Source organism: Panthera onca, chromosome B2 (assembly GCF_046562875.1).
Source record: "Panthera onca isolate mPanOnc1 chromosome B2, mPanOnc1 haplotype 2, whole genome shotgun sequence".
NCBI lineage: Eukaryota > Metazoa > Chordata > Mammalia > Carnivora > Felidae > Panthera > Panthera onca.
The window spans coordinates 94523053-94540176 of NC_138343.1; the positions used below are offsets into that span (position 1 = coordinate 94523053).

The following is a 17124-nucleotide window of genomic DNA, read 5'->3' on the forward strand; positions in this document are numbered from 1 at the left end:
TTACTAACATTCCACTGTTGACTAGGCACCTTACTGATAACATAACCAACCCATTAACACATATTTTGTATCTTATACGTATTATATACTGTATCCTTAGAATAAAGTAAGCTAGAGAAAAGTGAATATTAAGAAAGTCATAAAAGGAAATACACTTATAGTACAATACTGTATTTATTATTAAAAAAAAGAACAAACCCAAAATCCACGTTTAGTGGACCTGCAGAGTTCAAATCTGGGTTGTTCAAAGGTCAACTGCATATTCAAATTGGATAATAAACTTAGGAAATGAAATATATATATAATTTTGAAAATTCTTAATTAAATACAGAAAATATAACTACGAAAATCCAGACACAAATCATCTGCTTCCAAGGTTCAGGATGATTAATTTCAACTAATCTGCAGGCATGAATCACATTAAGAATCACAGGAGTCAAGACCCAGCTGTCTTTTCTCCTGCAGACTATTAAATTGTCACGCCAGCCTGGTGTCCTAAGTGGTTCTTCACTTTTGATCTTAAACAAGGAACAGAAGAAGAGAAAGAAAAACTTCTGCCCATACAATATACACAACTGGAGTATATGGTCTGTACTTATTCATGGTCTGTACTTATTCATCATTCTCAGGGTTTCATAAAGGATAAAAATTTAACTAAAAAAACTTGAGGAGGCCAGAAAAGAGAAGATTCAAAATGTTTACAGGAACATGACCAGTGACTGATGGAGGATGGCTTATAAAGCAGGGCCACCTGAGCACCATGAGCCATAAACAACAACATCATTCAAGACAAGCTGGTACCCACCTTCTAGGAGTCTACATGAAAGAAAAAAATTATCTCACGCTTGTTAAAATGGTAAAGAAGGCTTTATTCAGGACTCCCGAGAGAGGTGTTAAGACTACAGCAATAAGAGAGAGAGAGATCAGGCTTAACTCCAAATACAAAAAAGGGAGCTGGGGATTTATAGCCAATGAGCAGAATGGACAGAGGGGTGGTCACTAAGAGGACACATGGAGTAGGGGGGGTGCTAGTTAAAACAACCTACTAATATTCGTGGTGAAGGCAGGTCAAGGTAATCAGATATCACATAGGGGAGGAATGAGGAATTTGATCAGATATTAAGGGTGATCAGATATGGAGGGTAGGAGATTCTCTTTAAACTGATTTAGTGAGATTCTTGCTACAACTGAGCTGTGCTGGCCCAACAAAGGAGAGGAGGCTGAGGAACCAAGGCTGAGGATTGGTTGAGAAGAGGGCTTAGGGAAGTCTGACTAACATCTGGCCAAGGACAGACTCCTTGTTATCTGTCAGGCACTGTTCTAGGTGCTGGGCACTCCAGGGAGCAAGACAAAGTCCCCGATCTCATGCAGCTCACAAACACTCACACAAAGTGTTTCTGTTGTTGTTGTTTGTTTTTGCACAGTGAAAAAAAGAAATAAGAATAGGGGAAAGGAAGAGAAAAGCCAACTGCAGAAGAAAAGGTGTCAACCCTGTGGTAACTGCTAGGGCAAAAATCCCTCCTCCCCCAGAGAAAGAAGATAGCAACTCAGAACATGTCTCTGGCAGCCAGAATATCACACAGAAGGGAGGGTGATATATATAGATTTTTAATTTTTTTATGTTTATTTATTTTTGAGAGACAGAGACAGAGTGTGAGCGGGGGAGGGGCAGACAGAGAGAGAGAGAGAGACACAGAATCAAACCAGGCTCCAGGCTCTGAGCTGTCAGCACAGAGACTGACGTGGGGCTCAAACTCGTGAACCCAAAGATCATGACCTGAGCTGAAGTCAGATGCTCAACCGACTGAGCCACTCAGGCGCCCATGGAGGGGAGGGGGTGTGATATTCTTTGGAAGACATTTGCTTAGCTGTTTGGAACACCTAGGAAATTGTTTAAACAAACTTCTAAGGCCTAGATGATCTGTCTGGTGCTGTTTCTACACAATGGTAAATGGGGGAGGCAGAGGAGTTTCCTGCTCAGAAAGGTCAGGAAAGGAGCAGCCACCAACCTGAAGTGCAGTTCCTGTGGAAAGGCAATGGGCACCTTTCCAGATGTGTTCATATTATTAAGTAAAAATACTACACATGTAAATGGCGGAAATGAAGTTCTCCAAAGTGAGGCAAAGGGTAACAGGTTGAGAGATCAGGCAGAGTGGTGAGCAGGAAAATGGTCAGCAGGTTGGGGAAGAGAAACAAATTTACTCGACAAATGTAAATGACAAAGGAATCTAGTTTCAAAGGGAACTCCTTTAACTCTCAATATTCTAAGACTTTTTTTCCATCCTGTATTTATGTAGTTTTGTTTTCTCTATGTGTTTTCCCTATGATATTATATAGCCATTGGCTACTTTTTTGTGCTTTTTGTGATTCTCATTTTGAAATGCACAGGGGTAGAGGATTTTCTTGGGAGACAAAGTTCACAGAAAAGTTACAAAGTGCTACCTAAATGAAATTATTTAGGGGCGCCTGGGTGGCGCAGTCGGTTAAGCGTCCGACTTCAGCCAGGTCACGATCTCGCGGTCTGTGAGTTCGAGCCCCGCGTCAGGCTCTGGGCTGATGGCTCGGAGCCTGGAGCCTGTTTCTGATTCTGTGTCTCCCTCTCTCTCTGCCCCTCCCCCGTTCATGCTCTGTCTCTCTCTGTCCCAAAAATAAATAAAAAACGTTGAAAAAAAAAAAAATTTAAATGAAATTATTTAGTTTTTCTGACAAGCAATTTAGCCCTGCCCTAATAAACAAAGAATTAATTTACATGAAAATGCTGAGAATTCTCCCTGCCTTTAAGGTAAAAAGGATTGAAATCACAGCAAAAAGGCTTTAGGTTATAAAAGGGATATAAATTTCAGCAATATAAAATGAAAGATTTCAGAGGTGTCTGAGTGGCTCAGTCCCTTTTAAGCCTCCGACTCTTGATTTCAGCTCAGGTCATTATGTTCTGGTTTGGTCTGTGGGACTGAGAGCCCCGTGTCGGGTTCTGTGCTGATAGCATGGAGCCTGCTTGGGATTCTCTCTCTCCCTGTCTCTCTGCTCCTCCCCTGTGGGTGCATGTGCACGCGCTCTCTCTCTCTCTCTCTCTCAAAAATAAATGAATGAATAAATAAATAAATAAATAAATAAATAAATAAATAAAATTTTTTAAAAATGAAGGATTTTATAACATTGGATTCAGTTTTCAGTCACCGGGTATCCAAATCTAACTCATCTAATAGTTAACTAGCACATTTAGCATTTAAGTTAAATGTTAACTATTCTTCCCCTAGTTTAAAAGTATAACAAAAATGGAAGAGTAGGTAAGGAAATAGCAAGAAAAAGATCCCTGGCAGTAGTCATGGTTACCAACTGGGCATATAAACTCCCAAAATTTCAATTATCAACCTATACAATTAGACCATTTCCCACATAGTCTCACACTTAGAGGCACACCTATTTACATTTTTGTCAATGAAAGGACCTTTTTTTTATTATGAATCTGGTTTTGCAGAAAATTAAGTCAACACCAAGATCTATGTTTAGAGTAGCTTTGATACTGAAGATAACCATTTATACTAGGATATTCTCTATCTATTTTACAGTGTTACCCAAAACCAAAGTGTCCGGATTCCAAGTCTTCCTCTTTCAGGCAAGAAACAAAGGAAAAAAGAAAGGAGGACTCCTTGAGAAACTACTATATGCCAGGAACTCTGCTAAGCCCAGCCCCATACCTCTTCATTATTCCCCACAATTCCTCATGAAGTAGGTATTACTTCCCCATCTGTAGTCATGGAAATAATGGAAACATTGAGAGAAAACATTCCCATGCCTGGTTCACCAGTTATTTAGTTATAGAGCTGAGACTGAAATTCAAATCTGATTTGAAAGTGTTCTGGTTATTGTTCCAATATATCCAACTATAATTAATAGAGGTTATTTAAAAATTTTTAATGATCACTATCTCAATATGCTATGTGTTTCCTGTTATAAACTAAATATGCTTCACTTAATGTCTTCAACAGTTCAACTGACACATAGTACTTGTTTCTTTAAATAGTCATAATCCTATCATTGACTCATAATAAACAAGCAATTAATTTAAAAAAACCAAAACACAAAAAAACAAGATCTCTCTGATCTTGTCCTATGCAACTGAGTTTGAACCCAAGGATGGAAATGGATTTCCATGTCATTGTATTAGCAATGGCCAATCACTGTAACTGTGGAGAGCTTTCAGAATCCCAGGACTGCCATTTGAAAGAGTAACTACTCTGAGGTTTACGTTACCCACAAACTTAATGCTAGTAAAGCAATAATTAAAAAAAGATGGCAGGCCCAGCTACCCCCAGAATTTAGCAGCTATTAGTGGAAAACATTCTCTAATGCGTTCAGTATGCATATCAGTGTGTAAATCAACAGCTTCAAATCCACCTATCCTATTATACACTTCAAAGTCTATAGGATATCACATATTTTTCTAAGTGCCTCAATGAATGCCAAACACTGGTCAGTTTAATAACCTTACTAGAAAATGAAATCAGGTTAGTGTTGTAAGACTTGTTAACTCTATTCCTCTCCATGTGCTTTTTCCATGAGGTCACCGTGATGGTGTTTTTGACAGGTCAACTTGGCTAGTCTAATGTCCTGAGTTAATCAATAAGATGCTAATCTAGGTGTTATTGTGAACGTATTTTGTAGATGTGATTAAAGACCATGATCAGCTGACTTTAAGCAAAGGAGACTATCCTAGATAATCTAGGTGGGCCTGATTCAATCAGTGGAGCTGAGGCTTCTCTGAAAAGGCAGAAATACTACCTGTGGACAGCAGCTTCAGCCTGTGCTTGAGAGTTCCAGCCTGTTCTTCCTGATGGCCTGCCCTAATGATTTCAGACTTACCTACCTAGTCCCACAATCACATAAGCCCATTTCTTGAAATACATGTCTTAATGTAGATCTCCTACTGGCTCTGCTTCTCTGGTTAAACCCTGACAGACACCTTCACAAGCCATCAATAGCTCACAAATACAAAACACCTAGGGATAACTTTAACAAGTAATATGTGGTTAGGGGGCACGTGGCTGGGTCAGTCAGTAGAACATGCAACTCTTGATCTTGGGGCTGTGAGTTCAAGACCCACATTGGGTGTAGAGCTTACATAAAAGTAGGAAAAAAAAAAAAAAAAGACCAAGAACAAAAGAAATATGTGGTTCCACCGAGAGATCTAATATCAAATAAATTTATAAGTTTATACACAGTCCTAGTCAAACATACAGCTGTTCAGATCATGACAAAATAACCTTAAAGTTCCTCTGGATGAATTAAAAAGAAAAAGAGAGAACAATTTAGAAAATAATAATTGCTAACATTTACTGAATGCTTACTCTGCCCTAGGCTCTTTACCCAAGTTGCAAAAAAAACCCAAAAAAACAAAACCACCTAAGAAGCAGAGAAGACAAGGTAATTCAAGGAAAAGATCAAATTGGGAGGGCAGGCCACGACCTGGCTTGTTTTGTAAATAGGATCTTCCTATCTGAATGCATCATAGCCATTTATGGTTTCTTAGATGTGTCCCTTTTTTCTCCTTCATGTTCATCCAGGGCTACAGTGTCTGGAATTTTATTCGTGATGGCCTAGTGAATCTCTGCACTGTCTTCCCTCCAGAATCTCAATCTCTGGGTCCTATAGTCTGTTTTCTTTTTCATGTTTATTTATTTTTTTTTGAGAGAGAGAGAGAGAGACAGAGCGTGAGCTGGGGAGGGGCAGAGAGAGAGGGAGACACAGAATCAGAAACAGGCTCCAGGTTCTGAGCTGTCAGCACAGAGCCCGACACGGGGCTCGAACCCACAAACCTGTGAGATCATGACCTGAGCTGAAGTTGGAGGCTCAACCGACTGAGCCACCCAGACGCCACCCCACAGGCCGTTTTCTAATTCCTCAGTAAAGAGGCAATGATAAATCATGGAATAAAAAGTATATAAGGTGAAAACAAACAGATAAGGACTGAGAGGTTTGGAAGAAAACAAGGTTTCCTCCAGTTCTGCCAGCCCTTGGAAGTTTCACTCACTGCATTACTATTATTAAAGTGAACACAGCAATCCAAGCTCAGAGTACCAGGAAGAAATTCTCTTCTCTGTATTTAGAGTAAATTAAGCAACCTGTGTTTTTTGTAACCTGTATCATTTAATAACAAGTCTATCTAATAATTTAAAGATATAACAAGGTAATAAGTAGGAAATGAAACCAGCACTCTCTGGAGGGAGGTCGCTGTAACTAGAATTTTTAATAAACTGGAGAAAGGCTAAGTCCTTCCCACCATCTTGGACTCACACAGGAACACTGTCAAGATGACAGCACAGAAACAGCTAGTCACTGCTCCTTTCGGATTTCATTCTTCAGAGGTCCAGTTCTGGGTACACCTAGACTCGCAACTCAAGTGAATAATTCTTGGGTGCTGGCTTTGCTCCTGTCAAAGAATGTGAAAACTAATGTGGCTGATCCAATTTTCTTTTGAGATCAAAATGGGTGCATCTTTTTTTTTTTTAACAGAAAAACAAGAAACCAAACCCACACGTATCTTCATGAAATGGATATATATTTCACACCTGAATAAATCTGTGGACTTCATGCTGCTGTATCTGTGAATGGCGCTCTGCAGTATCTAAGAATGTCAGGATGCCGATCTTGCTCAGGGACGTTTAAAAATGATGCAATGCCCGATCAATAAGAAAAGAAAAAACTGTATATTTTCTTATCATAATGTAATACAAAATTAGGTACCAATAATGAAGTAATCTAATTAATAATTAGAAATGTACTCAATATTGTATAGTTTGAAAATCTGTGTCACCATATCTAAAATATATTTATTTTACATTAACCATAACACAGGGTGATTAGTTTGGTGTCCTTATCTGAGTGCCAGCATATCTGTAGAGTTGTTGGGTCTGGGAATTCTCAGCACAGTACATTAAGCAGCTGGAGAGCTTTAATGCTCGAGGATGGTGCTGGTATGACATAGATGTTCAAAGGGAACAACATTTAAAATGAGCCACCTCCACAATTTGTAACTAGCTGGTATATGCTTGCTATCATGATGTAGAAGGCTTTCCAGGAAGCAAAACGAGGCTGTTATTGTGCATGCTGCTCAGTGCTAAGAAACTGTCTTAAGAATCTGTTAACCGGGCAAATTCTCACTGGTCTCTTACCTTAGCCTGTGACAGTTTGCACCATTACATCTGGACAATTATAATGCTTTACAGACCAAAGGGCTAGTTTCTCCTTAACACTCTTCAACTGCAATATGCACAGGACATTTTCACAGTCATACGCAAAGCATATGGTTAACCTCAATCTATGGAGAAAATGCTAAAGCCAACAAAAAGCTTCATTCAATTTTTCTTCATTTTATGGAACAATACTGAAAGAAAAAATATGAACTGAGATGATGTGGTTGAATGGAAGGTTTCTTGGGAAATCAATTAGAAGACCAAAATAATTGCTTTTTTAATTGAGCTTTCTGGAATAATTACCTGTTTGAAAGATAACTTACCAGTGATGCCATTGGATTCCTGCTGTAGGTCACAGTACCAGAGTCGGTTTACTGGATCACATCCCTCCCTTATTGATAATAAGACATAGCGACCATCGTCAGACAACTAGGAAGGAAATAAAAACAGTGCAGGGAGGGGACTGATTAGAAAATATTTTCTGCGAAAGCACGGTTAAGTAAAAACTAAAGGTTAACCTCAAATGCAATATGTTCATTCCAAATTTATGTGTGGCTAAGAAAGTTAGAAAAAAAAAGATGAACATCAGCTTTAACTTATTTTACTCTTACATCACAGTTTAAAAAACAGTGAAATATTTAAGTAGAAAATATCAATAGATAAAACTGAACGTCATGACTCAATGTGATTTTGATTTAAATTTATAGTCTATTCTTTAACTGAAAATAGATGCAATCTGTCATTTTGAATATCAGTATCTCTGACTTTGAAATTTTGTCACGGGTTACAGATATTAAAATTGTTGTGAATGAGTAAGAATTAGCAAAATGGGCATGATGCAGTTTATCTGTGGTGCATACTGCTGGCATCAGCCAGTTGCTGTGGAACAACTCTTTCTGTGTATCTAGTCACCTCTACAGCAAGACGTCGAAGATCAAAAGCCTGTGCTTCTGTAGATTTCCTTTACGGAATCAAATAGGAGACTCTCAGGTAGCAAAAAGAATCTTGGTAAACTCATAAAACAAACGATATATTATGATTTTGAGTTGTCAAATTGATATAAGTGGTATCAAACTCTCTCTCTCTCTACACACACACACACACACACACACATCCTTTTGTAACTCACTTTTTTCAACAGAATTAAAAAAATTAGTCCATGTCAATATATGTATATTTAATTCATTTGTTTTAACTGCTATGCAGTATTTCAATCTAGAAATATGCCACAATTAATTGATCTATTTTCCCACGAATAGATGTTTTATTTCTATTTTCTTCCTATCACAAGCCACACTTCAGAGAAGTTGTGAACACGTTTATTTGTGGCCTTATGTGTGTGTTTCCAGGTGTATAACTAGAAGTAAACTTGCTCAGTGGTAAGACACTCACATATTCAACTTTCTTAGATGTGGCCAAATAATTTTCCAAGATGATTGCACCAACTTATATCTTACATTTCACAGTGAGTAACAGTTCCTGTTTTCCATATCCTACTGTGATGGCTAATTTTACGTATCAACTTGGCTAGACCACGGTACCCAGGTACTTTGTCAAACATTACTCTGGATGTTTCTGTGAAGGTGTTTTTGTTTTTGTTGTTGTTTATTTATTTTTGAGAGAGAGGGAGACACAGAATCCAAAGCAGGCTCCAGACTCAGCTGTCAGCACAGAAGCCGATGCGGGGCTTGAACCCATGAACTGTGAAATCATGACCTGAGCTGAAGCCAGAGACTCAACTGACTGAGCCCCTGTGAATGTGTTTTTTAGATGGGATGAACATTTAAACTGGTGGACTCTTAAAAGGTGATCACCCTTCATAATGTGGGTGTGCCTCATCCAATCAGTCCTGAAGGCCTTAACAGAAAAACAGTGACTTTCCCAAGCAAAAAGGAATTCTGCCTTTGCACTCAAACTGAAAACTCAGGATTTCCAGCCTGCCAACCTACCCTTCACAATCACATTAGCCAATTCTTTAGAAATAAATCTTTCTCCTATAGGTGTATACACACATTCTGTTGGTTCTGTTTCTCTGGAGAATCTTAACATACTTACCAACAACTGTTAATATGTTTTTTCAACAAATAGTTGCTAAGCAGCCATTATGTACAAGACATTTAAAGATATATCAGTGAACAAATCAGGGAAAAAAAAGTTACATTCTACTGGAGAAGATAAGTATGGAATTATGTAGCATATTATAAAATGATGAATGCCATGGAGAACATGAACAGGTGTAGGTAAGGGAGGCAGGATGTGGGGAGAGGAACTGTAACTTTTTAAATATGGTAGTCAAGGTAGGCCTAAGAAAGTGTCTTTCCATTCTGTTCTGCCTTGCATTGTTTCAGATGAGAAGTAATTTTCTATCTTTTTCTCACTGCATGTAATTTTGTGTTTTCTTCTTTCTGGCTGCTCGTGAGATTTTTTTTTTAATCTTAAAACTAAGATTTTTATCTTAGGTTTTAATGCAAATTAATAATGGGCTTTGCTGTAGTAGCTTGAGATTTGTTGAACATTTTGGATCTGTGGATTTGTCTATTTTATCAAATTCGTAACGCTTTTGGCCTTTTTTTTTTCCCTCCTTTACATTTTTGTGTCCCTTCACTTTACTGTAGGACTTCAGATACACAATGTTAGATCACTTAGCACTGCCCCATAGGTCAGTGGGGCTGTGTTCATTTTTGTTTCAGTTTTTTTCTTTTTGGTTTATTTTCAATTGTCCTGTTTTCAAATTCACTGACATTTTTGTAGTATCTAAACTGCTGTTAAGCCCATGCAGAGCATTTTTTGATTCGGATGGTTTATTTTCACATCTAGAAGAATGTTTGGTTGATTTTTGAATTTTTTGTTTCTTTGTTCATTATACTAATGTTTTCTTAAATCCTTTAAAAGTTACTTTATAAGTTGTTTTTTAAAATTTTTTAAACATTTTATTTATTTTTGAGAGACAGAGACAGAGCATGAGCAGGGGAGGGTCAGAGAGAGACAGAGACAGAATCCGAAGCAAGCTCCAGGCTCTGAGCTGTCAGCACAGAGCCTGATGCGGGGCTTGAACCCACGAACCGTGAGATCACGACCTGAGCCAAAGTTGGAGGCTTAACTGACTGAGCTACCCAGGTGCCTCTCAGTTTTTTTTTTTAAAGTCTCTGCTCATTATCCTGCCTGTCACTTCGAGATCTGTTTCATTGGCTACTATTTTCCCTGGTTATAAGTCACATTTTTCTGCTTCTTTACACACTTAGCAACTTTTTAAAATTGGATTCTACACATTTTGAATGTGGTCTGGATTTTTTTAGTGTTTTGTTTTTGTATTCCTTTAAAAAGTTTTGAGGCAGTTAATGTGTTAGGGGGTCAGCTCGATCACTCGGAACTTGTTTTCAAGCTTTGCTGGGAAACATCTACAGCCTCACTGCAAAGGCATGGCCTCTCTGGTGTACCAGTGAACACCCCAGATGTTCACAAGGTCTTTTCACTTTGGTCAGAAAGCGACAGTCTCTCAGACCTGTTACTTGTTGGCTTATAGCACCCTATAAGCTTGAATCACGAAGTTTCATTCTATGCATATACTTAGTAGTCCACAAAGACACAAAGGGATACCAAGGCAGATTTCTGGAACTTAGTGGTAGTTCCCTCCTTTTGGTACTCTGCCCGCAAATTCCAGTGGCTTCAGTCTTCCTGAATTCTTTGGATACCAAGTTCAATGAGACTGCAGTACTCTGTGGGTTCTTCCTTCCTTGTGCCAGACTCCAGAAAATAGCTCCAGAGAGGCAGAAATACAGGGTAATCACAGCATTTGTCTTTCTTACAGATGATAGTCCAGCAATGCCTGTTGACCAATATCTGCAAATGAATGCTTTATTTTGTATAGTTTTCTAGCTGTTTATGGCAGGAGGGCTGCTCTAAGACCGGTTACACCGTCATGGCCAGAAGCAAATAACTGTCATTATATATCTATAATTTTTTAACTCATTTTTAAAAAAAAAAATTATGGGGGGGGGGGGGGAGAGCAAGAGAGAGCACAAGCAGGGGCAGGGGCAGAAAAAAGGGAGACAGAGAATCCCAAGCAGGCTCCATACTGTCAGCGCAGTGCCCAACACGGAGCTCAAACTCACAAACTGTGAGATTATGACCTGAGCTGAAATCGAGACTTGGACGCTCAACGGACTGAGCCACCCAGGTGCCCCATTAACTCATTTTTAATTCTTTATTGTATAATTACACTTTCTTTTTAGAGTACATTATTGTGCATGATTGAAATACACAGATATAAAAATTAAGAATGTAATTAAGGTAGAACTAATTTAAAAGAGAATACCCATAATTAATAAAAAACATAACGGGCAGGATTCTGTCTCTCCCTCTCTCTGCCCCTCCCCTGCTTGTGCGCATGCTCTCTATATAAACAAATAAACATAATACAAAAAGTTTTAAAAAACATAGTGATATATTTCTTTCTGTCTCATTACACAGTAAGGTATTTTTACTGTTTCTGTTTTCTATTCCAATAATACTTCTGTGAACTACCTGCAGCCTTTGGGGCATGCTTCTTTTCTTTCACATAGAAGTGAAACCATCAAAAGTTCACTCTGACTTGTTCCGCTGCCCCCATCACGCCCACATATGCTGATTCCTTCTATCAGTGCAATGTGATAATACCGAGCGAAATGTCATCTAGACAAGAGTGCCTGAGCATGGAACACTTAGGATTTTACTTACCACCAACAGCAAGTGCTTAGACTTGTAGGAATTAGGTTCCAGCTCTCCAAAAATGTCCATCCACTGTCTATCTACAGGGTCATTTTGGTAGACCAGCTGTTTGTCAGTTTGGTTCTTTGCATTTATAAATTAGTCATAACAGCTATGCATGTCTAAAATACCCATTGTTTTAAACACCTGGCAGCACGTTGGATGTCTTAAGTTAAGCATCGCTTTCTCAGAAAAAATCATTTTAAAGCACAGACATAATTTGTACTTGTGAAATAGAAGCGAGATTCCAAAGAAGTTAGTTTCATCAAATATTCTAGAAAATCCTGTTCAATTTGGCTGCTCTTTCCTGGTGACATTTTTTTTTCTGAGTTCAGAAACAGTTTCCTTTCACAAACATGAATCATACTTTGCTGTATGGGTTTTTGCCACAAATTATACATAATACCGAATGACTCTAGGTACATTCTCTTCTATCTTTTGCTGGCTCCTTACAGTCTTTTCAGATATCGTCAGTTTTGGAGAATCCTTACATAAATTTCTGATTTCCGTTAATTCTTTTCTCCATTTTCATCCTCACTGTATTTCCAACTTACCTGTCATTATGTTTTAAGTGGGTCTCTTGCAAAAGAACATTAGATTTGACTGAGTTTTAAAAAAACCCAACTTCAGAATTTGTATTCCATTTTCATTAATTGTCATGCTGAAGTACTGGCTTCCATGTTAATTTTGAGTATTCACCTTGCTTTCCCTTCTTTCCTCTTTGCACTGTATTAATATAAATTTTCTTTCGTTCTTTCTCTTTTTTTTTTTTTTGAGAGAGAGAGAGAGAGAGAGAGAGAGAGCAAGAGCTGGGGACAGTAAAGAGAGAAGGAGAAAAGTGATCTTAAGAAAATATTTTTTTAATTTTTAATGTTCAATTTATTTTTGAGAGAGAGAGAGAGAGAGAGAGAGAGAGAGAAACAGCATGAGTGATGGAGGAACACAGAGAGGGAGACACAGAATCTGAAGCAGGCTCCAGGCTCTGAGCTGTGAGCATAGAGCCTGATGTGGGGCTCAAACCCACGAACCATGAGATCATGACCTGAGCTGCAGCCAGACACTTAATTGACTGAGCCACGCAGGCTCCCCTTGAGGGAGAAAAAGTCTTAAGCAGGCTCCATGCCCAGCACAGAGCCCAACATTGGGCTCAATCTCATGACCATGAGATCATGATCTGAGCTGAAATCAAGAGTCGGACACTTAACTAAGCTACCCAATCGCCCCTGATACAAATTTATGAACGTTGTCCCTTCTTTGACTTTGGGAGTTATATAACCTATTTCTAGGTTTTTACGTACTTTCCTTAAGCTTTTCATATACATAGTGAATAAACTCATGACTAGAATTTTAGTTCTACCTTATTTTTATTTTTTAATGTTATTTTTTTAATGTTTACTCATTTTCGAAAGACAGAGAGAGAGCACAAGCAGGGGTGGGGCAGAGAGAGAGGGAGACACAGAATCTGAAGCAGGCTCCAGGCTCTGAGCTGTCAGCACAGAGCCCAATACAGGGCTCGAACCCACGAACCATGAGATCATGACCTGAGCCAAAGTTGGATGCCTAACCGACTGAGCCACCCGGATGCCCCAAGTTCCACCTTATTTTTAAATGGTCCTATATTGATGTCATCAAGCAACCTTACATCATAACTTTATTAAATGTAATGAAAAGCAGCCTCATTAATACTTCAGACTTTTGTTCTCTTGTCCTTTAAATCAAGACAGAATTTTTATAGCTTAGTGCTTAAAGTATCGCAATCATAAATGGTGGTTAACTGAGTTGTAGTGATTCAGCCAACAGAAAGACAGGGCAGTAAAACTCAACTGTCAGAATCGCACCAAACCTCTGATGAAAGCTGTGTCTCAAGCACATCTAATGAGGTTTTCTCAGGATTTCTGGCTGAACTAAATATTGTAGCAGTTTATATTTAATCTAAGGCAGGAAACCCCAAGGTACATTGCTGTTGGGATGCCAATTAAGTCTCTCTTTTTCACCGTAACTCTCTTGTCACAGTCCAGTGATGTTCCATAGCCACTAAACAAATCTGCTAAACTGGAAACTCTGAATTTTCAAATGCTCAAGGTCTCAGATTTCAAAATCAGTGTCATTTCAAAATGACAGATTTCAAAATACGTGTCATTGTTGCCCCAAAATATATAGATTAGAAATACACCTTGATCCACTAAAATTGTAGCAATGCATGTTTAACCACGGCTTCACGTTCAGACTACAAGGCAATTTAAAAAACGTATTTTGGAGCTCACTGGGAGGAAAAGAGAAAAATACTATTGATGAGGAGGACACTTAAATCTCAACAGAAAAAAAGTAACTTTTCTGAGATCCACATAAAAAGAAAACAGAAAAGCAGGTGAGTCAAGGGCCCGATCTGGCCTTCACGAAACACTACAAATTCCAGTTCACAAAATACCGTTTTTTTTCCTTAAATAATGATACCAGCAAGAGTACTGTGTTCTCTGGAAGCAATTAATCTGATTCAAAAGCACTGACTTGTTGCAACGAGGCTGGGATAACGCCAGTGTGGCCAATTATGAAATACATAATTCTTAATTCTGTGCCTTCCACAGCTTCCTTCTACTTTATGTCTATATTGTTTCAAACTAATTTTTCTTAAGTCAAAATGATCTTACTTCATGAAAATCTACCTTTTATACAAATAAACATTAACAAAAAATTCAAAGAATCACTGTAAATCAAGTATTTACATTTGTGGATATTAAATCCAGTAACTAACTGCATTCCACACAATACCAGCAGGGATGAAAGCTATCATTCTTTCTTTAAAATTATTTTTAAGGTCTATTTATTTTTGAGAGACAGAGAGAGCACAAGCAGGGGAGGGGCAGAGAGAAAGGGAGACACAGAATCCAAAGCAGGCTCCAGGCTCCGAGCTGTCAGCACAGTGCAAGACTGCAAGATCATGACCTGCACTGAAGTCAGATGCTTAACCAACTGAGCCACCCAGGTGCCCCCATAAATAACCATTCTTTACCATGTAGCTTTTCATTATCCATAACCAGGAGAACCTTAACAGACAGAAACAAATGCAAAAGCCACCCCAGCCACCACCCCTTGCTTCTGGGTGGGTGGGACTGGAGATAGCTAATGTCACCACAGTGGTCGGTTTTCACAGGAGTTGAGGTGCCAAACAACTTGCCATCCCCTTTCCCAAAGACACGATTTAACTAACATGCCACCAACACAGCCATCCGGTATTCAGGGAGTCAGGGCTGAGGCTGTTTATTCTCCTAATATCTACTGAGAGTCTGCTGCTGCTGACCAGGTTCTGAAACACACAGATCAACAGGCCTTCAAGAGCTCATGCTCGGGTAGGAGCACTGATAGCATGAAGGGCAAAGTGTGGCGGGAGTGCAGAGAATGCAGCTAACAGGGAGGGAAGCTGGAGAAAGAATGAGATCTGAGGAGGATATGGGGGTGGGATGGCCCCCAAAAGAGAAGGTTTCTCTTTTAAAAGAGAAATAGAATTCCCCTCAAAATGGTTGCTTGAATTTTACCCTCTTACAACCGCCTCATTGGTGTAGCTATCTGGCTCACAGAGCAGTACTTGACAGGAGCTACATAAACTCATTCTCAAGTGCACATCCTGCCAATGGACATCAGCATGTGCAGTGGATGCCGTGGTCTGCTGGGTGCTGGGATGCTCAGCTAAGAACCTCTAGGCTTGTCCTCGGGTTGGAGAGAACCACCTTTCTCAAGATCAAATTCTTTCGGGTTCTTCCCACAGGCAATGACTGATTAATGCAAGGGTATGAAAGCCCAGACCCCTCAGCCCCCAGTCAGGAAAATGCTGAAGGCCAACCCAACTGGAGAGCTCCCTGCAGAACTGGCTGAGGTCTTTGTAATGACTGCACACAGTTCAGCCCTTCCTCTTCTGCTCTCACTTCCCCAGCACAGGTGGAGATTTCCAAAGCACTCCCTTTCAACTTCCGAGTCTGCTTTCCCAGGAACCTGACCTGTGGCAGCATGCAAGGCACCACAACACCCTGTACACACATGGTGTGTAAACTAGCACAGCCCACAACTGCTGTGCTTCCACGCAGTCCCCAGGCGGAGGCAACAAGCAGTGCCTTTCTCCCAGTTCATCAGCTAGAAATGAAACGAGTCAGCAGATGCAGAACCAGATTATCAAGCTGATCCCTGATAAGGTGCTCACCTAAGAATGCAGCGCAGGGCTGTGAATCAACTAGGTTGAGAACTCCCAACCCCCCTCAGATCTAGCCCGGAAGCAGCCCTGATCCAGGAAAATTCCCAAACAAAGAGGTCACAGGAGCGTGGAAAGAAGTGTTCCCTTCTAACTTCTGTGGTTTCTCATTTTGGCATATTTTATGCTAACTCGAGAAAACCTTTGTTAAGTGTGGGCTTCTGTTTTTGAAGAGGGTACCCAGTAACAACTGCCATACTCACTGATATTTACCAAAATGGCATAAGGTATGGGGTTTTCAGACTATACTTTCATTAAAGAAGCCACAGTCATTCACGAAGAAATTTTAATTGTGTATATTGTGGTGTTAAGCTACACGGAGATAGTAGTATTTACCAAGGAAACTCTTGACAGACACCATTCAAACTATAAGATGGAGTATGTATTTTATTATTTTATTCTGTTATGTTATATGCTGCTCCAACAAACACAAAACTCACGTGACTCAGCACATTCAGGAATATAACTTCCACAAACCCAGGAGCCATTAACATCACAGAATTTAGAGAAATACGCAGCAACCAGAATACACCTCGGGGGAATCTAGTCCCAAATAAGAATGCCTTGTGTAGGTGTGACGGTTATCCACTCAGAACAGGGTCTGGGTCAGGCTGCTCCGTATTTACAAGAAGTCAGCAGCTTCACCATCCATTCATTTATAGAAAGGAGTGTGATGGGGTGCCTGGGTGGCTCAGTCAGTTGAGTGTCCGCCTTCAGCTCAGGTCATGATCTCAGTTTGTGAGTTCGAGCCCCGCGTCAGGCTCTGTGCTGACAGCTGACAGCTCAGAGCTCAGAGCCTGGAGCCTGCTTTAGATTCTGTGTCCTCCTCTCTCTCTGTCCCTCCCCCATTCATAGCTCTGTCTCTCTCAAAAATAAAAATAACCATTAAAAAAAAAGGGGGGGAGTGTGAAACAGAAGTTATATGACAATAATAGTTTCTCCAGA

General features: G+C 39.6%; 1 protein-coding gene across 1 annotated transcript in view; it reads right to left on the reverse strand.

The window, feature by feature from the left end:
* PREP (prolyl endopeptidase) overlaps positions 1–17124 on the reverse strand; it is a 120275-nt gene that overhangs the window by 61512 nt on the left and 41639 nt on the right. Inside the window, exon 7 of the mRNA XM_078447174.1 lies at positions 7517–7622. Coding sequence (XP_078303300.1) covers positions 7517–7622 — 106 coding nt within the window. The remainder of the gene's footprint in view (positions 1–7516; positions 7623–17124) is intronic.